The sequence below is a fragment of the Cetorhinus maximus genome, chromosome 8 (assembly GCF_964194155.1).
Source record: "Cetorhinus maximus chromosome 8, sCetMax3.hap1.1, whole genome shotgun sequence".
Lineage (NCBI taxonomy): Eukaryota > Metazoa > Chordata > Chondrichthyes > Lamniformes > Cetorhinidae > Cetorhinus > Cetorhinus maximus.
Genome location: NC_135886.1, coordinates 49,738,123 through 49,760,821, shown reverse-complemented (window position 1 = coordinate 49,760,821; position 22,699 = coordinate 49,738,123). Strand labels below are relative to the sequence as shown.

At 44.0% G+C, this 22,699-nt stretch overlaps 1 protein-coding gene across 2 annotated transcripts in view; it reads right to left on the bottom strand.

Moving 5' to 3' along the window:
* The window catches only part of tmem9 (transmembrane protein 9), a 110,044-nt gene extending 96,010 nt beyond the window's left edge, over nt 1-14,034 (bottom strand). For both annotated transcript variants that reach the window (XM_078546806.1, XM_078546808.1), the window contains exons 1-2: nt 13,884-14,034; nt 9,093-9,184 (exon numbers count right to left, since the gene is read on the bottom strand). In XM_078546806.1, the coding sequence (XP_078402932.1) occupies nt 9,093-9,184; nt 13,884-13,952 (161 nt within the window). In that variant the 5' untranslated portion in view covers nt 13,953-14,034. The remainder of the gene's footprint in view (nt 1-9,092; nt 9,185-13,883) is intronic.
* Nucleotides 14,035-22,699: the final 8,665 nt, after the last annotated feature.

The following is a 22,699-nucleotide window of genomic DNA, read 5'->3' as shown; positions in this document are numbered from 1 at the left end:
AGTCAAGTTTAAGGCACCACAAGCACTCAGCTGTACAGGAGGGGTGGAAGAAGAAAAGAAGAGCAATAGTGATAGGGGATTTGTTAGTTAGGGTAACAGACAGGGGTTTCTGCAACCATAGATGTGATTCCAGGGTGGCATATTGCTTTCCCTGGTGCCAGTGTCAAGGATGTCATTGAGCGGCTACAGGACATTCTTCTGCGGGAGGGTAAACAGCCAGAGGTCGTGGTCCACATTGGTATCAATGACTTAGGTAGGAAGGGAGATGTGGTCCTGCAGACAGAATTTAGGGACCTAGGTAGAAAATTAGCAAACAAGGCCTCCAAAGTAGTAATCTCCAGATTACTCCCAGTGTCACATGCAAGTGAGTACAGAAATAGGAGGATAAGGCAGATGAATGCGTGGCTGGAAAGATACAGCAGAAGGAAAGGCTTTAGATTCCTAGGACACTGGGGCTGGTTCTGGGGGAGATGGCACCTGTACAAGCCGGACGTGTTGCACTTGAACAGAGCTGGGACTGAGTTCCCTGTGGGGTGTTTTGCTAGCTCTGTTTTTTTGGGGGGGGGGGGGGGGGGGCTTTAAACTAACTCGACAGGGGTGTGGAAGCAAAGAGAGAATATTAGAGAGAAATGCCAGGGTGTACAAAATACTGGGATAGACAGGTTGCACCAGAATAGAGAATAGTAAGTTAATAGGCAGAGTCAAAGTAAGGAAAAAGTAATGAAGTTTAAATCAGGGTTACTGCATGTCTGTGAATGTACGGAGTATTGTAAATAAGATTGTTGAGTTACAGGCATAGGTTGCCATGCAGAATAATGATATTGTGGTGATAACAAGAGACCTGGCTCAAGGAAGGGAAAGACTGGGTGTTAAATATTCCTGGGTACAAAGGGTTCAGAAAAGATAGAAAAGGAAGAGGAGGAGAAGGGTTGGCTGTATTGGTTAAGGAGAGCATTACTGTGCTGGAGAAAGAGGATGTCCCAGAGAGTTCAAGGACAGAATCAATTTGGCTAGGGCTAAGGAACTTACATTGCTCAGTGTAGTCTATAGGCCACCAACTAGTGAGAAGGATGTAGAGGAACAAATCTGCAGGGAAATTACAGAGGTGCAACCATTATAGAGTAGTTATAATGGGGGACTTTAATTACCCAAATATAGACTGGGATAGTGGTAGTGTAAAGGGCAGAGAGAGACAAGAGTTCCTAAAGTGTGTTCAGGACAATTTTCTACAGCAGTATATGTCCAGTCCAACAAGAAAGGAGGCACTGCTGGACCTGGTTCTTGGAAATGAGGTGGGCCAAGTAGATCAAGCATAGGCAGGGGAACATTTAGTAGACAGTGATCATTGTATCATAAGGTTTAGGATGACGGTAGAAAAGGACAATGGGCAATCCAGAGTCAAATTAACTGGGGAAGAGCTGACTTCAATGGGGCAAGAATAGAGCTGCACCGTATACAATGGAACCAAAGCTTGGTGGTACTGCGGCTCAGCAATGGGCTACCTTCAAAGAAGAAATAGTTCAGGCACAGTCAAGGTATATGCCCTCAAAAGGGAAAGGTAGGGCAAACAAATCCAGAGCTCCCTGGATGAAAAAGGAGATAGAAATTAAGATAAAGAAGAAAAAGCGTGCTTATGACTGGTGTCAGGTAGAAAATACAACTGAGAACCAGGCTGAATACAGAAGATTCAGGAGAGAGGTGAAGAAGCAAAGAAGAGAAGCAAAAGGGGATTATGAGAAAAGACTAGCAGCCAACATAAAGGGGAATCCCAAAGTCTTCAATAGGCACATAATAGTAAAAAAGATGGTAAAAGGAGGAGTAGGGCCGATTAGGGATCAAAAAGGGGATTTACACATGGAGGCAGGGGACATGGGTGAGGTGTTAAATGAATACTTTGCAGGTGCTGCCCAGGCCATGGTGACAGAAGAGGGTACTCTGTCACTAGAAGGGTCCAAAATTGATGAGCAGGTATTGGATAAACTGTCGGTATTTAAAGTTGATAAGGCACTGGGGCCGGATGAGATGCACCCAAGGGTATTGAAGGAAGTGGGACTGGAAATTGCAGGGACACTGGCCATAATCTTTCAGTCTTCTTGAAACTCAGGGGTGGTGGCAGAGGACTGGAGAACTGCAAACATTACGAACTTGTTCAAAAAAGGTTGTAAGGATAAGCACAGCAATTACAGATCAGTCAGTTTAACTTCAGTGGTGGGGAAGCTTCTAAAACAATTACTAGTCACACTAAAATAGGTGGGTTGATTAGGAAGAGCCAGCATGGGTTTCTTAAGGGAAAATCATGTTTAACTAACTTGCTGGAGTTTTTTGAAGAGATAACAGAGAGGGTTGAAAAGGCATTCGATACAGTGCTGCACAACAGACTTGAGAAAAGTTATAGCTCGAATAAAAAAGGACAGTAACAACGTGGATACAAAATTTGCTAACAGGAAATGAGTAATGATTAACAGTGATAATGATGATAAAAATAATATTTTTCAGGCTGGAGGAAAGTTTGTAGTGGAGTTCCCCATGGGTGGGCATTGGGACCCTTGCTTTTCCTGATATACATTATATATGATATACACTCTTGTCCCTCTCTGCCCTTTACCACTATCCCAAATCTAGATTTTGCTGTGCAGGGGACAATTTCCAAATTTGCGGATGATACAAAACTTGGAAGCACTGTAAACTGTGAGGAGGACAGTATAGAGCTTCAAAAGACAAAGTTGGGGGAGTGGGCAGATAGGTGGCAGATGAAGTTCAATGCGGAGAAGTGTGAGGCGATGCATTTTGGTAGAAAAAACATGGAGGAGCAATACAAAATAAGGGATACAACTCTAAAAGGTGTGCAGGAGCAGAGGGATCTGGGTGCACATGTCATTGAAGGTGACAGGACAGGTAGAGAGAGCAGTTAATAAAACATACAGTATCCTGGGCTTTATTAATAGCGGCATAGAGTACAAGAGCAAGGAGGTTATGCTGAATTTATACAAGACACTAGTTAGACCTCAGGTGGAGTGTTATGTACAGTTCTGGGCATCACACTTTAGGAAGGATGTGAACACATTGGAGAGAGTACAGAAGAGGTTTACAAAAATTGCTCCAGGACTGAGAAACTTCAGTTATGAAGATAGGTTGGAGAATCTGAGACTGTTCTCCCTGGAGAGGAGAAGGCTAAGAGGGAATTTGATAGAGGCATTCAAAATCATGAGGGGGTTGGACAGAGTAGATGGGGAGAAACTATTCCCACTCATAAAAGGATTGAGAACAAGACAGCACAGGTTTGAAGTGATTTGCAAAAGAAGCAAATGCGATGCAAGAAAAAAACTTTTTCACACAGCGAGTGGTTTGGGTCTGGAATGCACTGCCGGAAAGCGTGGTGGAGGCAAGTTCAATCGAGGCATTCAAGAGGGCATTAGGTGATTTAAATAGAAACAATGTACAGGATTACGGGGAAAAGGCAGGAGAACGGCACAAAGTCATAATGCTCATTCATAGAGCTAGTGCAGACATGATGGGCTGAATGGCCTCCTTCTGCACAGTAACAATTCTACGATTCTGTGATTTTCAAGCCATGCAGTGGTATCTCTCAGGAGTTGGTGTTGGGACCACTGCTCTTCTTGATATATATTAATGACTTGGACTTTGGTACACAGAGGGTAATTCAAAGTTTGCAGATGACAAGAAACTCAAATGTATTATCAGCAAGGAAACTATTAACAGTTAAGGAGGACAAAGACTGGTGAAATGGGCAGACATATGACAGACAAAATTAAACAGAAAAACGTGAAATGATTCATTTTAATAGGAATAATGAGGAAAGACAATATAAACTAACTGTTAAAATATTTAAGTGGTACAGGAACAGAAAGACCTGTGGGTGTATGGACACAAGTCTTTGAATATGTTAAAACTCAGCAAAAATCAACCTTATGACTCACTGCTATGTTTGTTGGTAAACATCACTGGAAAGGGTAGCATTTATTGCTCATCCCTAATTGCCCTTGAACTGGAAGACTTGTTAGGCCATTAAGAGTCAGCCACATTGACGTGGGTCTGGAGTCATACATAGGCCAGACCAGATAAGGACAGCAGCCTCAAAACCTAAGATTTAAGAGTTCAATTTATTTTTCCATACTGTGTGCTGATTCATAACCCACTGTTTGACTTTGGGGCACATTGCAAAAACTGCATTGACAGCCTTCTCAGGGTGGGGGCATAATTTTTTTAGCAGTAGTCACATCCTGCTACTTAGAATACTTGCCCATTATCCCTACTTCGTCTCCTTCCACGCAGTCAATTTGCTAACCAGGTCAATAATTTATCTTTAATTCCATAAGTTTCAGCTTTAGGCTATCAATCTATGATGAAGGACTTATCAAATGCCTTCTGAAAGACTATATAAATAACATTCACAGACATTCTCTTGTTCACTACTTTGGTCACCCCTTCAAAAATTTCAATCAGATTTGTTATGCATTACATATCCTTTAAAAATTTGGGGGGGGGGGGGGGGGAAGAGGGAATGGTGGCATAGCGGTAATGTCACTAGATAAGCAATCCAAAGGCCTAGGCTACTCTGGGAACAGAGGTTCAAATCCCACCATGGCAGCTGGTGGAATTTAAATTCAATTATAAATCTGGAATTGAAAACTAGTCTCAGTAATGGTGGCCATGAAACTATGATCGACTGTTGTAAAAACCCATCTGGTTCACTAATGTCCTTTAGGGAAGGAAATCTGCCATCCTCATCTGGTCTGACCTACATGTGATTTCAGACCCACAGCGATGGGTTGACTCTTCAGTGCCCTACCAAGCCATTCAGTTCAAGGGAAATTAGGGATGAGCAACAAATGCTGGCCTTACCAACGATGCCCACGTCCCACAAAGAATATTTTAAAAATCCATGCTAGCCATCTCTGAAAATGTTCAAGTTGTTCAGTCACGCTATCCTTAATCATAGACAATTTCCCGACAACAACTTGCAGCCAATCTTTTTGATAACAGGAAACATGTTGTTGCCGATGCACGCAGTGGTGAGTGCAATACTGCAGGTAGTTGAAACTCCAGCACGTCATCTTATAAAAACAGCTATTACAGTGCCAGGTGCATAAAATTTGGTGATCCATTCAGTGATTTTAATATATAATATAGATTCCTGCTTTTCTGTACATAGCTGTAAACATTAACTGATTTAAGCAAAAATGAATTGCCATGACCTGGGGTAATAGACTGGAATCTGTTTCCTCTTTACTTCATCCGCATTAAAGCACTAGTATCTGAACTGACAGGTCAAATGCTCAATGCCAAAATTAATCAAGTTCCTGTCCAAAAGAACCAGTTTATTTTATACGCTGCAAGTTCCCACAAGGAAGAATTGTGGTTTGGCAAAGAACTGGCATATAAAAGGAAAAGAAACAATAAAGATGTGAATTTCCCATTTCTACACAGAGAGATAATAGATGTCTTTAATGCTGTCACCTAACATTTTGTGCATGTTTTAAACAAACCAAAAGGCACACTTGATTCTGGAAGTCTGTTTACTTTTAAGGGAATGACTTGAAAACAAAAACATTCAAATTGAGGGCATGTTATGATTTTGCCAGAATTAAGGTGAACCTTATCTGGATTGGCCCTTCCCTCTTCTGTGGATGACTTCACCTGTCTGGTGGCTATTATACTGCGGTCAAACTGCCTATGTTGTCTCCTTCATGTTTCAATGTATAAACATACATATCATACAGACCTGCTTACACCGCAGTGATCACCCCTAAACACCATAGATGTCGCCATATAACTCGACTTTTGAAGCCTCAAAAAAATCCGTCCAGAAATGGGAGTCAACTTATACACTGAGTATAAAAGTGAACAGCTGGTGTGGGCGGTTGCCATTTTTAAATGTCATCTCACAAAGAGTGAGATCTTTGCAACAAAGCCTGCATCGCCTGCTTGTACCCAGTTATAAAGGCACCAGTAAAGCATGCATATTTGGGGTGAAAAATTGGGCTGATTACTAATGAGTCTGTCATGCCTGAAAAAGGGAGGGTTCGCTTATAAACTGAGCATATGCGAAAAAATAATTTTTGGGGCCGGAAAACGGGATTGTCTTATATGCTGGCTCGATTTATGTGCTGCGATTTACGGTAGCTAAAAGGTCAGTTCAGGCAAATACCATCGTACTTCAATCTCCTGCCTCTGCCACAGCAATGAAATGATCCTCAAAGTCACAAATGACATTCAAGGTGACAATGGCCAAGGAATGTGTCCCCTCCTCATCCCTTTTAGCCTGTCTGCAGCCTTTGACAGGGTTGAGCACACCATTCCAACACCCGCAGCGGGCTCTATTGTTATCTGTCTAATCACAGCCAGAGAATCAGCTGTAATGGCTTCTTTTCCTGGTCTCTGTTACCACTGGAGTTCCCCCATAGATTGATTCTTGGGCTCCTCGTAATTCTCATCTACATGTTGCAATTCAGTGACATCATCAAAAAAAAAAATCAGGTTCCACATGTATGCTGACAACACCCAGCCGCACCACTGCTACTCCTCTCGACGCCCCCCCACCCCCTGCCTCTGATCCCTCTCATTGCTTGTCCAAGTCAAGTAGTGGATGAAACGAAATTTTCTCCAATTAAACATCGAGAGCTGAAGCAATTGTCTTTGATTCCTGCCACAAGCTGCTGCCTAGCTCTGACTCCATTCCACTTCCTGGCCATTCTCCAAAGCTGAACCAGACTTCGCAACTTCTGCATCCTTAGAATTCCTTAGATTCTAAAACAGTTCTCAAGAATTGGAAGGTAACAAATATAACCTGAATTTAATGACTACAAGGGAATCATTTTAACCTAACCTGCCCAGCAGCAACTGAGCCAGATGCCAGTTTCACACCTTTTCTGATATTAAGGCCCAGTGACTGTGAAGGAGCATAAAATCAGGTGGGATCTAAAATGCACATCCAACCCACACCTACCACGTTCCCAGAGGAATTTAAATGATGCAGCAGCTCCCCCGCCCCCACATACCCCTTGTGCTGAATAATGCTTATTTAACTATTTGCACGGTGTTTTTTCCTGGAAGAACACCTCTGTTGAATTTTATTATGCCATTAGTGCTTTACAATAAAATTTGTTTTCTTATAACTATTCTGATAAGTTCAACAAATAGCAGCAGCCTAATCCTTTGTGAATCTTGCATGTCTCAGGATATGCACTCCAATATCAGTGCCCTCTCTCAGGCCAACATCCCCAGTATCGTGGCAACGGTTAATCAGCTACGTTGGACAGGCCACATAGTCTGCGTGCCTGACACAAGACTCCCAAAACAAGCTCTCTATTCCAAGCTTCGGCACTGCAAATGATCATGAGGAGGGCAGAGGAAATGTTTCGCGGACGTCCTCAAATCCTCCCTCAAAAAATGCAACATCCCCACCGATTTGCGGGAGTCTCTTGCTCAAGACCGCCCAAACTGGAGAAGAAATATCTGCGAAAGTGCCAATCATTCCGAACATCTCTGACAGGCCCAGGTGGATGCCAAGCACAAACAGCGGAAGGAGGGTACCAAAATCCGAGCATCACACGAACCCACCTCATCAAAACCTGTGGCAGAGTGTGTGGATTAAGCACTGGGCTTTTTAGGCACCTCAGGACCCACAACTCTGGAGTGGAAGAAAGTCATCCTCGGTCCCAAGGGACTGCCTAAGATGATGATGTCCCTGAAACTTTCCAAACCATAACATGATTTCTGGTTTGAAAAAAAACGCCACTTAAGGCCTCAGCAAATTCCTGAACCAGCAGCAGTCTGGAAAGGAACAGGTGAGGAGACAAACAGCAACTTTAGTAAGTCAGACAGGAATGCACATTATTGCATGAAATATTTGAAAGTTGGGTTGACACAAAAATGAACCATTACAATTAGTTCCCATTCTATGTTGTATAGCCTTACCCTGCGAGTTGTTTTTCAATTATCCATTTACAATCTGCTGCAGTGATAGCCTGGCACCAACAAATCATCTAAACTTTCAACCTCCCTCCGTCTCCACATCATTAAACTCATTCCGTTGACACTCTGATGTCAACAGGTTGAACTAGATAAGTGGATTGCTTCCACAGCTGTATAAAGATAATGAGTCTCACAATGTGGTTATGTCGCATTTAATGCACTGTAGAGCTAATTGTATGGGACTAAAATAAACACTTAAAACTCAATTAAAATTAAAACATCAGCTCTACTGGTCCTCCTGTTCTACATTCTTATGCTCTTTTTAATCCATTTTTAACCTTTCATTTTATGCTTTGTTTTATTTCATCAAACATCATCGCAAATAAAAGGAGAAAATGCTGGAAATGCTCAGCAGGTCAGGCAGCATCTGTGGAAGGAGAAACAGAAAGTGGGTAACCTTTCGTCATTGACTTATCTGCAGAGTATTTCTGGCATTTTCTGCTCTTATTTTAGATTTCCAGCATAGGCAGTATTTTGCTTTTGTACTAAAGTCTTTTGAAACCTATTAGAAGTTTAAAAGCTTTCACCTGCCTCCTTCCTCTATTTCAGTTCATAGTCCCTGTTTGCAGGTAGGAGCAAACTTAGTTTTCATTGGATGGGAAACAACTTTAAAAGCTATTCTCAGCCAACTGAAGTCATATTCAAGTCTGTGGCTGGGTCAACTTTTGATCCACTTGTGTGCTAGATCCAGGGGAGAGACCAGTAGACTAGCTTGTACACTGTTCGGAACTTGACAAATAAAGTCACCTGGACTACTGGAGGGGAGGACCAAACAATTGTTAACTCAAGTTTCCTCACTGTAGGTTCACACAAGCTACCTCAGGCATTCCATTAGATAACAACCTACCGCATCATTAACTCTCCAATATTACTGGGATTTTCTGATAAACAGCTTAGAATCAATGCCTCTGATTTTCAGTTTTTAATGGAAAAATGGATTGAATTGCTGAAATCAATCCACAGTGCAGCAGTAAAAATCCCTGAATCCCATCCAATAAAACCAGAATTTCATCCACTGACTCCCGTTTCCAACTGCAATATCTGAAAGTCTGTTCTTGTCAATAGTGCAATACTGAGATATTAGGACCATGCCTTACCAGTCTTTCTGGGAGACGTTTTTGTTGTAAATGTGGCCTGTCAGGTTCCTGTATGGAGGACAGATGCACTTGCATCTTACATCTTCAGAGCTCTGGAGAAAGAGTCAGAAATCAGTTAAGAATCCCTTCACACCACTAACATTCAGTTAAGATACGTTCTACACACCTGCTCCTAGCACTACAGAACAGGTCAGGAGGATAAAGAGTTTGGATAAACGGTTCATTATTGACCCTAAAGTTGGGCTATACAGCAACAAAAGGATCAGTTCTACAAATAGCAGGAAGGCCAAAACTGAAACAAAAAGAAAGCACACAAGTTCAAAATTTGAAACTAGAAAGACTTTTTTTTGGAAATTCACAATAGGATAATCATCATTACAGAGTAACAGGGAGAAAAAAGGATAAAGAAAAAAATTGGAAAAACAGGTAGAGGGAAGAAGAAAAGTGAAAATTTGTCATTTGGTGGTCCAGAACTTGAATATTGCTGAACAATGAGACATATGCTGAAGCTTCTCATCTTGCACTCATCAGGGCATTTCGCAAGAATACCAATACAAGGGGAAAAACTGTATGAGGGGAGTGTGATTGGTTGGCAAGTGGACTCTGGTTGGCAGAGTTGTTGCCATGGAGAATGCACCAGTGATGGCGACTGACAGTTAACTGCCAAGCACTGTTTGAAATTTAAACCAGACAGCTTGATCCTGATTGGTCAATGTATAGCCATCCACTGGCTCATTCATCAGGGCAGTCACTTATTTTGTTTAGCTGAAACAGGTGCAGAGTGTGTGCATGTTCTTTCTGTCTGCAAAACGATTTGGCATCAAGGAGCCCCAGCAAAACTGGAGTCAATTGGAATTAAGGGGAAAACTCTTCACTGGCTGGAGCCATACCTAGCACAAAAGGAAGATGGTTGTGGTTGTTGGAGGTCAATCAATCAACTCAGTTCCAGGACATCACTGCAGGAGTTCCTCAGGGTAATGTCATAGCTGCTTCATCAATGACCTTCCTTCCATTGTAAGGTCAGAATTGTGGATGTTCGCTGATGATTGCACAATGTTCAGCATCATTTACAACTCCTCAGGTACTGAAGCAGTCCATGTCCAAATGCAGCAAGACCTGAACAATATCCAGGCTTGGGCTGACAAGTGGCAAGTAACATTTACACCAAACAAGTGCCAAGCAATGACCATCTCCAACAAGAGAGAACCCAACCATTACCACATAACATTCAATGGAACTACCGTTGCGGGATCCTGGGGGTTACCATTGACCAGAAACTGAATTGGACTCGCCATATAAATTCAGTGGCTACAAGAGGTTAGAAATTCTGCAGCAAGTAACTCCTGACTCCTCAAAGCTTGTCCGCCATCTACAAGGCATAAGTCAGCAGTGTGATGGAATACTCTCCGTTTGTCTGGATGAGCGCTGCTCCAACAACACTCAAAAAGCTTGACACCATCCAGGACAAAGCAGCCTGCTTGACTGGCAACCCATCCACAAACATTCACTCCCTCCACCACCGACTCACAGTGGCAGTAGTGTACACCATCTACAAGATGCACTGCAGGAACTCACCAAGGCTCCTTAGACGACATCTTCCAAACTCACGAGCGCTACCATCTAGAAGGACAAGGGCAGCACACATGGGAACACCACCACCTGGAAGTTCCCCCGCCAAGCCACTCACCATCCTGACTTGGAAATATATCATCGTTCCTTCACTGTCGCTGGGTCAAAATCCTGGAACTCTGTACCTAACAGCACTGTGGGTGTACCCACACCACATGGACTGCAGCGGTTCAAAGAAGGCACCTCACCACCACCTTCAAGGGCAATTAGGGATGGGCAATAAATGTTGGCCTTGCCAGAGATGCCCACATCCCAAGTATGAATAAAAATAAATGCTAGAGATTCCCTATAGCTGGTGCCAGAATAAAATGCATGTCAGAAAAGGGCAAATCCACGGCACAGGGTTTGGTTGATCTTTGTGGGCAGCTTTCTTCACAGTCAGCAGCAAGCATTGTCACTTTGCCATTGACTGAAAAATCCGAGCCTTAAAAATGTTGTCATACACAAACGCATATAAATATTATGCTATGTACAGTATAGGAAGAAAGGCTTGCGTTTATATAATGCTTTTCACAAACACAAGATGTCTCAAAGTGCTTTAGAGCCAATACAATACTTTGGGAATGTAGTCACTGTTGTAATGTGGGGAACACGGTAACCAATTTACATTCTGCAAACTCCCACAAACAACCATCTCTTTTTGTGATACTGATCGAGGAATAAATGTTGACCAGGACACCAGGAATAACTCCCCTGCTCTTCCTTGAAATAGTACCATGGGATCTTTTACAATCCACCCGAACAGGCAATGTGCCCTCGGTTTAACGTCTCATCCGAAAGAGGGCACCTCCAACAGCACAACGCTCCCTCAGTACTGCACCGGAACGTCAGCCTTGATTTTTGTACTCAAACCCGGAGTGAGGCTTGAACCCGGAACTGAGAGACTCAGGGGCAAGAGTGCTACCACTTTATATCTGTTGTTCTTCAGCTGTACCAAAATTCAAGGATGACATCTACTCAGGGTCACAAGTTTCTGCCATGGGTCTTCATGTGACTGAACAGGCCAATTCTCAACCCGTATATCTCTGAGCACATGGGGCAGGGCATCCTACAAGGTAATAGGATCCGGGGTGCAGGATTTGCTTCCTTTTCTTTCCTTCTCTGCTGCCGCTCAGCCTCATCATTCAGATGTTGTGACTCAAAAGTATGATGCAGATTGATGGACAAGTTGTTGCCATTTTGAATGGTAGGTAGCAAGCTCCTGCTAGTCATTAATGTCAATCCTTCTGCCCTGCAAGGGGAGCTTCAGAGTGTCTTTGTCCTCCCCTGTAATGCTAAGCATTTGAAAGTTGAGAAAACAAGGCCTGGCGGGGAGACCCTTTTCAGCCATCTGCACACTATCAGTTTTGCAGGAGTTTTGCCCAAATGCTTGTGGAGGTAGTTTCAAGGAGGACATCAAAGTTTGTTCAACGGTCCTCCTACTGAATCCAGAGGATGCGGTGGAGGCATTGCTGATGGAGTTTCTCTAGAACTCGTGTCACTGATATACAGTCCAGGCCTCACTACAGTACAGGAGTGTGGCGACAGCAACTGTTCTGTACACCAGGACTTTTGTTGACTTGCGAGGTCTTTGTTGTCAAATACTTGCTGCCATAGTTTGCAGAAGGCTAAGGTGATGCAGCTGATCCGGTGTTGGATCAGCTCGTCAATGGAGCTGGAGTAGGTGGTTGATTTTCTGTAGAGGAGGTGCCTCCCTGAATCCATTCGGCCATGGGCTATGCGCTGACCTCCGGAGTGTTTTTTGCAATTGGTGCCATTTTTGTAACGACAGTTGGAGTTATTGTGGAGCACTACGGTTTGTCCAAAAAAAAAATCTGCAATCACTTTGAAAGATGCCAATGAGAAGTATGCCAATTAGAGGGGGGGCTGCCAAGGTATGGGAAGTGCTCAACATATTCCAGAGTCTCTCCTTCAACATGTTTGACCATGGAATATTTGCCTGATCAGGTGTGGGTTGATATGAGTTTTGTTTTGGCACATTGAAGGACAGGCTGGGTTTCTCATATGTGGAATTGAGGAGATCGAGAATAGCTTGCAAATCTGGTGCAGAGTGGGCAATGACACTGCAGTCATCTGTATACTGTAGATCATGTAAGTCTATGGTGGTCAGTTTAGTTTTGGCACGGTGACTTGAGTTTTTAAAAAAGAGTTTTCCATCTCACCGGTATTTAATACTGACACCAGAGGACAGTTAGTCTTTGATGAGGTAAATAACCATTGACAGGTAAACTGTAAATAGTATGGGGGCTATCACACAGCCTTGGTTGACACTGGTCCAGGTTTTGAAGACCTGTGTTTCAGATCTCCCACTCAAGACAGTTGCAATCATATCATCATGAAGCAGTTGCTGGAATGTGAAGACATTTTTTGGACATTTAAATTTTTGGAGCACAATCCACAGGGCCTCAAAGTTTACTGAGTCAAGTGCCTCCATCAGGTCGATGAATGTAATGTGGAGTTCCTGGTCTTGTTCTCGACATTTTTCTAGGATTTTTCTGGCAATAAAGACCATGTCGGAGGCTCCTCTGGAAGGTCTAAAGCCACACTGTGTCCCTGGGAGGATTTCTGCAGGCACAGGAAGTGATTCAGGAGAAAGTGTCAGGATTTTGCCTGCTATGGACAAGAGGGAAATACCCTGACAGTTTCCACAGCACGATATATCTCCCTTCTTGAAGGCAGTTATAATTGTCACATTGCTGAAGTGGGCAGGGGGTGGGGGGGGTGAGGTTCTTCCCAAATCTGTAGGATGGGTGCATAGAATCTTGATCCAAACAAAAGCCCACTAGCTTGAAGACCATCAGAGTGGCAGGCTTTGTTGTTTTTCATCTGTTTGCTTGTTGCAGTTTTCCCATTGATGGCGGTTCACCCAAATTCTACCAGGGTACAGTACTGGGGCGATTTGTGTATAGACCATGTACACACAAAGATGTGATAGAAAATATACATGTGTAAACATGTTATATACAACAGAAATAATATATAATTTTACATATAAATAGAATCACAGCGCCTGTTGCAGTAGAGGATCCTTGCTAACAGCCCCACTGCACAGATTATATAAACACTCTGGGTACCATCAGGTGAGTCTGTACAATGGGGACTCTCCCCCCTCTCCCAGCACCAGGATAGGGATACAGCCGCGGCCTAGACACTGGCTCTTACCTTGGAGGATTCAGACAACGCCAACACCACCAGCAGATACAGCACCATGAACACAGTACCGACCGCCATGGCCTCACTCCTCACGGACAGGCAAAGACGAAACAAACCCAAGGCCTCAAACCCGCAATCGCAACGCCAAGCAGATAATCCCACCCCCAGCCTCTACCCATTGGCTCAATCCCGCCCCCGGCCTCTACCTATTGGCTCAATCCCGCCCAGGCCTCTACCCATTGGCGCAACGGAGCACCACTACCCCAAAATCAGCCTGCTGATTGGTCCGTGAGGCTGACAATTATTCAGTTTCCCGGCCGCTATGCTTTACGGGAATTGTAGTCCTGGGCCTGCGCAGTTCTGCTGTTTTCAGGGCGAGGGCGAGGACGGGGGCGGGGGGACTACAAAGACCAGAGTGCAGTCTGGATGCACCTGTCTTCTCTCAATGAAACAGCCCAAATGCAGAACTGTCACTTATCCTTCATCAGGGAGGACAATTTCTCAACTTGATTTAAACAAATAACCATAGCTCCAATTGAAAAGTGTGTTTGTGTTGAGAAGTCTCACTCTTCCCATTTTCTTGATGTTGATAATAGATCTGAGGAAACTGTCATATGCAGACTCAGCTAAGTGCTGAAGATGCTTGCGGAATTTCCAAATTTTGGTATTGGCTGAGAAACAGAAATTAATTATTGATGGATGGCCAACTTAGTAAAATGAGCCTTTGAAGTTTCAAGTCTGAAACTTGCTGCCCCCTTCCAGAACAAGAAGATGTCCAAAACTGTGTGGTGCGGACTGCAAGATTTCATGATCCAGGGTTGCATGCCAGGGGCATATTGAAGTTTGATGCATCAGGCACATTGGTATAATGGGATATTGCCATGATATAAGATATTCCTGTTATTGAGCTATGCATTGAGCAACTCCTCATCCACCCACAGTGATTTCAACCTCTATCTCTGTTCAACTTCCCACCTCTTTGCTATTTTCAGCACCCTCCTTAACTTCTCTCTTCACATAAACATCTATGTTCACAGTGACCCCATCAAGTTTCCCATCACATGGGGTCCCTCTAGTTCCATAGTCTACATCACGCACAAAACCATCTCTGATCTTCTCTTTGTAACTCTTTCCGCTCCTACCCTCTTGCAAACCCATTTCCATCTGCATCTGCACCTGAAGTAAATGCTCCAGCAAGTTGTTTACAACTGCATGATCAACTCCCATCTGTGTAGCTTTTGCCCTCTATTTGCCATAATAATTCTTTAGGTGTCTATCTGCTTAGCCATTCCCTTTGATGTCTTTGTCCCAATTAAAACTCTTGCACTCTCTCACTCTGGTTGTTCTATCTGGTATGGTGCTCATCTCCACCCCCTCTAGTGCAAGGGACACAGACTGGAGCATATCTGTCACATGAGCGGTTTAGTCATCAAACCTCTGATCTGCTGAACCACATGCAGCAGTATCAGGCCTCACTCTCTTCTGCTAACATTGCTCATTATTTCTGGATAATCCTGGAGAATAAAAAGAACCCCCGGCTTCTTTTATTGACTATCAGCCATTACCTTAAATCTTCTCTCCTCCCTTCTCCACCTTTACATCTAACAAGTGCCAATGAGCTTCTTTGTTTCTAAGAATGAAACCATCTATTCAATTGTATCTGCCACATCCTTCTCCTCTCTTTGCTCACCAAGGCAAACATTCCCCAAGACTTCCCCAAGACTAGCCCTGAACTCACTTTTCTATTTTTTCTCTGATTTTTCCCACAAGCCCTCTCTGAGCTCATTTATAAATAAGAAACATACATACAACAATGTTAGGCAGCGAAGGTCCAGCTGTTCCATCCAGGCTGTGCATACAATGGTGATGCCTTATGAAGCATGATTCAGGCACTTTCTATCCATCACATGCCTTGCAATCTCCTGGGAGAAACAAAAAAACAATTAGGAGAAAAATATGGAAAATTCCCTCATGATTCTCCTAAGATGATCAAAACTAGTAAAGAAAATGATATTGACCATTATTACTGTTACTTGGCAGCCACATTTTGTATGTGGTAATCTCTGCTCCAGCTAGGAATCCATGCAACTCGCTTTTGAAGATACTGAGTGAACATACAGAGCTATGGAGAAAGAGCAAGGAAGCGGCACTAATTGGATAGCTCTTTCAAAGAGTTGGCACAAGTGACTGAATGACCTTCTGCACTGTATGATTTTATAATTCTATGATTATGATTCTATTCCATGAATCAGCACCCATAATTTGAGGCGGCAACTTGTTCCATACCACTACTTGTTCCATTCTCTGGGAAAAGAAGAGCCACCCAACATGCAACCTTCCACTACTGTTGCTTAACTTATAAACATTGGGCCTTGCAAGCACATCTCATTGACATTACTTGTGAAGACAAATTAGTCCCTTCATTATTTTGTGGACGTCAATCAAATTGCCTCAAGTCCTCACTTCATTAAAGTATATTGAACCCACACCCACGATCTCTACCACCTCAAAGGACAAGGGCAACAGACATATGGGAACACCACCACATGTAAATTCCATTCCAAACCGCACACCACCCTGACTTGGAACTATATCGCCTCGTTGTTCCTTCAATGTTGCTGGGTCAAAATCCTGGAACTCCCTCCCTGACAGCACTGTGGGTGTACCTACACCTTATGGACTGCAGCGGTTCAAGAAGGCAGCTCACCACCACCTTCTCAAGAACAATTAGGGATGGGCAATAAATGCTGGCCTAGTCAGCGATGCCCACTTCCCCCGAAAAAATAAATTTTTAAAGAGTACACAACTATTGACCAATGAAAGGGAGAGTCTTTGGAGAATCAAGGAGCACAAATAAAGCGCAGGCATGGAGAGAGTAACAGAAAATATCACAAAACAATAGGATGAAAAAGGGAACATACAATTTCAAAACTGAGGAGCAGGAGTTGAGCCCGAGCGAACTAAGATTATGATTGAGGATTAGTATAGAAGTAAGGATCTAAGATAAGGAACTAGAATAATTAAAGCTGGTTTAAAAAAAATGTGTATTTCAAGCTTTTAATGTTAATATTTTTAAGTTTTATGTTTTATTTCTGATAGTTAGTGCTTTAATAAAGAGAGGTAGGACACCTCAGTCATTTCAAATGCATATCCTGTGCCATGTGAGAACTCGAGGGCACTTCTCGTCAGCCTGAGGAGTTTGAGATCTGGGTTTCATAGCTTGAGCAGCAGCCGGCAACAATATGTTACATCCTCCATTCACTCCTCTGCCCATCAATGGCAGGTCTTCAGCCATTTACGTCCCCAGGCTCTAGAATTCCCTCACTATCTCATGCTCCAACTTTAAGACCATCATTAAAACCACCTTGATGAAGCTTTTGATCTAGTATCCCTCTCACCATGGCTGAGTGGAACTCTCGCTTCTGAGTCAGTAATTGTGGTTCAAATCCCACTCCACAGCCATAACCTCAAAATCTAGGATGACGCTTCAGTGCAGAAATGAGGGAGTGCTACTCTTTCAGAGGTGTGGCCTTTTGGTTGAGATGTGAAAGCGAGGCTTTGTCTGCCCTCTCAAATTGATATAAACGATCTTAGGGCATAATTTGAAGAAAAGAGGGGGGTGTTCTTCCTGATGTCTTGGCCAATGTTTATCCCACAACCAAAATCACTAAAACAGATTGTTGTAAGATGTTGTATGTAGTTCAGTAGGTCTCATGAAGAGATTTGGAGTCTTATATAGTGTAACAGTAAATGTTTATTAGCTACTAGTAACTACATACATATATACAGTATGAGGTCTAAGTTAGGAGCTGTCTTCTTGCTTGCCTCTACACACATCTCTGTCCAGTCCAAGGCTGCTCCTTAGACTCGGGTCATGTGTCCCTTTACATCACAGTGTGCATGGTACCGAACTCAATCTCAGCTTCACCCGTTCTATGCCAGATCCTTATACTACACAGATTCTCTGGTCATTATCACATTGCTGTTTGTGGGAGCTTGCTGTGTCAAAATGGCTGCCACATTTTCTACATCACAACATTTCAAAAGCACTTCATTGGCTGTAAAATGCTTTGGGACATTCTGAGGTTGTGAAAGAAATAATTAAAAAATAATCTATTTCTATCTTTTCTTTGGCTCGGTGCTATATAAATACAAGTTGTAGTTATTGTTGTTGCCAACGCCATGCCCATCAACGGTGGTTGAAATGAAATGATCCAGTGTTAACATCCCTAGCCTTGATGAGTAAATAAAACTTTAAATATAAAGGAAGCTCATGATATATTTGACCAACCCACTACTGTTCATTGATGACACTAGGAAGCCAGTATTCCTTATGCTGCTGTAAGTTTTGTGTGGATGAGGATGCGGCAGTAAGACAGTAGATGGCGTGTGAGTATAAGGGCTGTGTTTTACCAGGTGAGTATAAGGGCTGTGTTTTACCCAGCGATATAAGGGCTGTGTTTTACCTGGCGAGTATAAGGGCTGTGTTTTACCCGGCGAGTATATGGACTATGTTTTACCCGGCGAGTATAAGGACTGAGTTTTACCCGGTAAGCATAAGGGCAGTGTTTTACCCGGCGAGCATGAGGGCTGTGTTTTACCCGGTGAGTATAAAGGCAGTGTTTTACCCTGCGAGCATGAGGGCTGTGTTTTACTTGGTGAGCATAAGAGCTGTGTTTTACCCGGCGAGCATGAGGGCTGTGTTTTACCTGGTGAGTATAAAGGGTGTGTTTCACCCAGCGAGCATGAGGGCTGTGGTTTACCTGGGGAGTATAAGGGTTGTGTTTTACCCAGCGAGCATAAGGGCTGTGTTTTACCCGGTGAGCATAAGGGCTGTGTTTTACCCGGTGAGCATAAGGGCTGAGTTTTACTCGGCGAGCACAAAGGCTGAGTTTTACCCGGTGAGTATAACCCGGTGAGTATAAGGGCTGTGTTATACCCAGTGTGTATAAAGGCTGAGTTTTACCCAGCGAGTATAAGGACTGAGTTTTACCCGTCGAGTATAAGGGCTGTGTTTTACCCGGTAAGTATAATGGCTGTGTTTTACCCAATGAGTGCAAGGGCTGTGTTTTACCCGGCGAGTATAAGGACTGAGTTTTACCCGGCGAGTATATGGGCTGTGTTTTACCCGGCGTGTATAAGGGCTGTGTTTTACCCAGCGAGCATGAGGGCTGTGTTTTACCCGGTGAGCATGAGGGCTGTGTTTTACCCGGTGAGCATGAGGGCTGTGTTTTACCCGATGAGCATAGGGGCTGTGTTTTACCCGGTGAGCATAAGGGCTGTGTTTTACCCGGTGAGCATAGGGACTGTGTTTTACCCGGTGAGCTTAAGGGCTGTGTTTTACCCGGCAAGCACAAGGGCTGAGTTTTACCCGGTGAGTAGAACCTGGTGAGTATAAGGGCTGTATTTTATCCGGTGAGTATAACCCGGTGAATATAAGGGTTGTGTTTTACCCGGTGAGTATAAGGGCTGTGTTTTACTCGGTGAGTATAAGGGCTGAGTTTTACCTGGTGAGTATAAGAGCTGTGTTTTACCCGGCGAGTATGAGGGCTGTGTTTTATCTGGTGAGTATAAGGGCTGTGTTTTACCCGGCGAGTATGAGGGCTGTGTTTTATCTGGTGAGTATAAGGGCTGTGTTTTACCCGGCGAGTATGAGGGCTGTGTTTTATCCGGTGAGTATGAGGGCTGTGTTTTACCTGGTGAGTATAAGGGCTGTGTTTTACCCAGTGAGTACAAGGGCTGTGTTTTACCGGTGAGTATAAGGGTTGTGTTTTACCTAGCAAGCATGAGGGCTGTGTTTTACTCAGTGAGTATAAGAGCTGTGTTTTACCCGCCGAGCATGAGGGCTGTGTTTTACCCGGTGAGTATAAGAGCTGTGTTTTACCCGGCGAGCATGAGGGCTGTGTTTTACCCGGTGAGTATAAGAGCTGTGTTTTACCCAGCAAACATAAGGGCTGTGTTTTAACCGGTGAGCATAAAGGCTGAGTTTTACTCGGCGAGCACAAGGGCTGAATTTTACCTGTTGAGTAGAACCCGGTGAGTATAAGGGCTGTGTTTTACCCGGTGAGCATAAGGGCTGTGTTTAACCCGGTGAGTATAAGGGCTGTGTTTAACCCGGTGAGTATAAGGGCTGTGCTTTACTCGGTGAGTGTAATGGCTGTGTTTTACTCTGTGAGTATAAGGGCTGAGTTTCACCCTGTGTGTATAACTTGGTGAGTATAGGGGCTATATAAGGCTTGTGTTTTACTCTGTGAGTATAAGGGCTGAGTTTCACCCGGTGAGAACAACCCGGTGAATAAGGGCTGTATTTTATCCGGTAAGTATAACCCAGTGAGTATAAAGGCTGTGATTTGCCCGGTGAGTATAACCCGGTGAGAATAACCCGGTGAGTATAAGGGCTGTGTTTAAACCGGTGAGTATAAGGGCTGTGTTTTACTCAGTGAGTATAAAGTCTGAGTTTTACCCAGTGCGTACAATGGCTGTGTTTTACTCTGTGAGTATAAGGGCTGAGTTTTACCCGGTGAGTATAAGGGTTGTGTTTTACCCGGCGAGCATGAGGGCTGTGTTTTACTCGGTGAGTATAATAGCTGTGTTTTACCCGGCGAGCATGAGGGCTGTGTTTTACCCGGTGAGCATAAGGGCTGTGTTTTACCCGGCGAGCATGAGGGCTGTGTTTTACCCGGTGAGCATGAGGGCTGTGTTTTACCCGGTGAGCATAGGGGCTGTGTTTTACCCGGTGAGTATAAGGGCTGTGATTTACCCGGCGAGTATAAGGGCTGTGCTTTACTCGGTGAGTGTAATGGCTGTGTTTTACTCTGTGAGTATAAGGGCTGAGTTTCACCCTGTGAGTATAACTTGGTGAGTATAGGGGCTATATAAGGCTTGTGTTTTACTCTGTGAGTATAAGGGCTGAGTTTCACCCGGTGAGAATAACCCGGTGAATAAGGGCTGTATTTTATCCGGTAAGTATAACCCAGTGAGTATAAAGGCTGTGATTTGCCCGGTGAGTATAACCCGGTGAGAATAACCCGGTGAGTATAAGGGCTGTGTTTAAACCGGTGAGTATAAGGGCTGTGTTTTACTCAGTGAGTATAAAGTCTGAGTTTTACCCAGTGCGTATAATGGCTGTGTTTTACTCTGTGAGTATAAGGGCTGAGTTTTACCCGGTGAGTATAAGGATTGTGTTTTAACCGGCGAGCATGAGGGCTGTGTTTTACTCGGTGAGTATAATAGCTGTGTTTTACCCGGCGAGCATGAGGGATGTGTTTTACCCGGTGAGCATAAGGGCTGTGTTTTACCTGGCGAGCATGAGGGCTGTGTTTCACCCGGTGAGCATAAGGGCTGTGTTTTACCTGGCGAGCATGACGGCTGTGTTTTACTCGGTGAGTATAAGGGTTAAGTTTTACTCGGCGAGCACAAGGACTGAGTTTTACCCGGTGAGTATAACCCGGTGAGTATAAGGGTTGTGTTTTACCCGGTGAGTATAAGGGCTGTGTGTTACTCGGTGAGTAGAAAGGTTGAGTTTTACCCGGCGAGTATAACGGCTGTGTTTTACCCAGTGAGTATAAGGGCTGTGTTTTAGCTGGCAAGTATAAGGAATGAGTTTTACCCGGCGAGTATAAGGGCTAAGTTTTACCGGTGAGCATAAGGGCTGTGTTTTACTTGGCGAGCATGAGGGCTGTGTTTTACCCAGTGAGTATAAAGGCTGTGTTTTACACGGCGAGCATGAGGGCTGTGTTTTACCTGGTGAGTATAAAGGGTGTGTTTTACCCAGCGAGCATAAGGGCTGTGTTTTACCCGATGAGCATAAGCTCTGTGTTTTACTCGGTGAGCATAAGAGCTATGTTTTACCCGGCGATCATGAGGGCTGTGTTTTACCCGGCGAGTACAAGGGCTGAATTTTACCCGGTGAGTATAACCCGGTGAGTATAAGGGTTGTGTTTTACTCTGAGAGTATAAAGGCTGAGTTTCACCTGGTGAGTATAACCCGGTGAGTACAAGGGCTAGGTTTTACCGGTGAGTATAAGGGCTGTGTTTTACCCGGCGAGCATGAGGGCTGTGTTTTACCTGGTAAGTATAAAGGGTGTGTTTTACCCGGTGAGCATAAGGGCTGTGTTTTACCCGGTGAGCATAAGGGCTGTGTTTTACTCGGCGAGCACAAGGGCTGAGTTTTACCCGGTGAGTAGAACCTGGTGAGTATAAGGGTTGTGTTTTACTCTGTGAGTATAAAGGCTGAGTTGCAGTCGGTGAGTATAAGAGTTGTGTTTTACCCGGTGAGTATAAGGGCTGAATTTCACCCGTTGAGTATAAGGGCTGTGTTTTACCCGGTGAGTATAAGGGCTGTGTTTTACCTGGCGAGCATGTGGGCTGTGTTTTAACCGATGAGCATAAGGGCTGAGTTTTACCCGGTGTGTATAACCCGGTGAGTATAAGGGTTGTGTTTTACTCTGAGAGTATAAAGGCTGAGTTTCAACTGGTGAGTATAACCCGGTGAGTATAAGGGCTGTATTATATCCAGTGAGTATAACCCGGTGAGTAGAAGGGTTGTGTTTTACCCAATGAGTATAAGGGCTGTGTGTTACTCGGTGAGTATAAAGGCTGTGTTTTACTCGGTGAGTATAAAGGCTGAGTTTTACCCGGCGAGTATAAAGGTTGTGTTTTACCCGGTGAGTATAAGGGCTGAGTTTCACCCGGTGAGTATAAGGGCTGTGTTTTATCCGGTGAGTATAAGGGCTGAGTTTTACCCGGTGAGTATAAGGGCTGTGTTTTACCCGGTGAGTATAAGGGCTGAATTTCACCCGTTGAGTATAAGGGCTGTGTTTTAC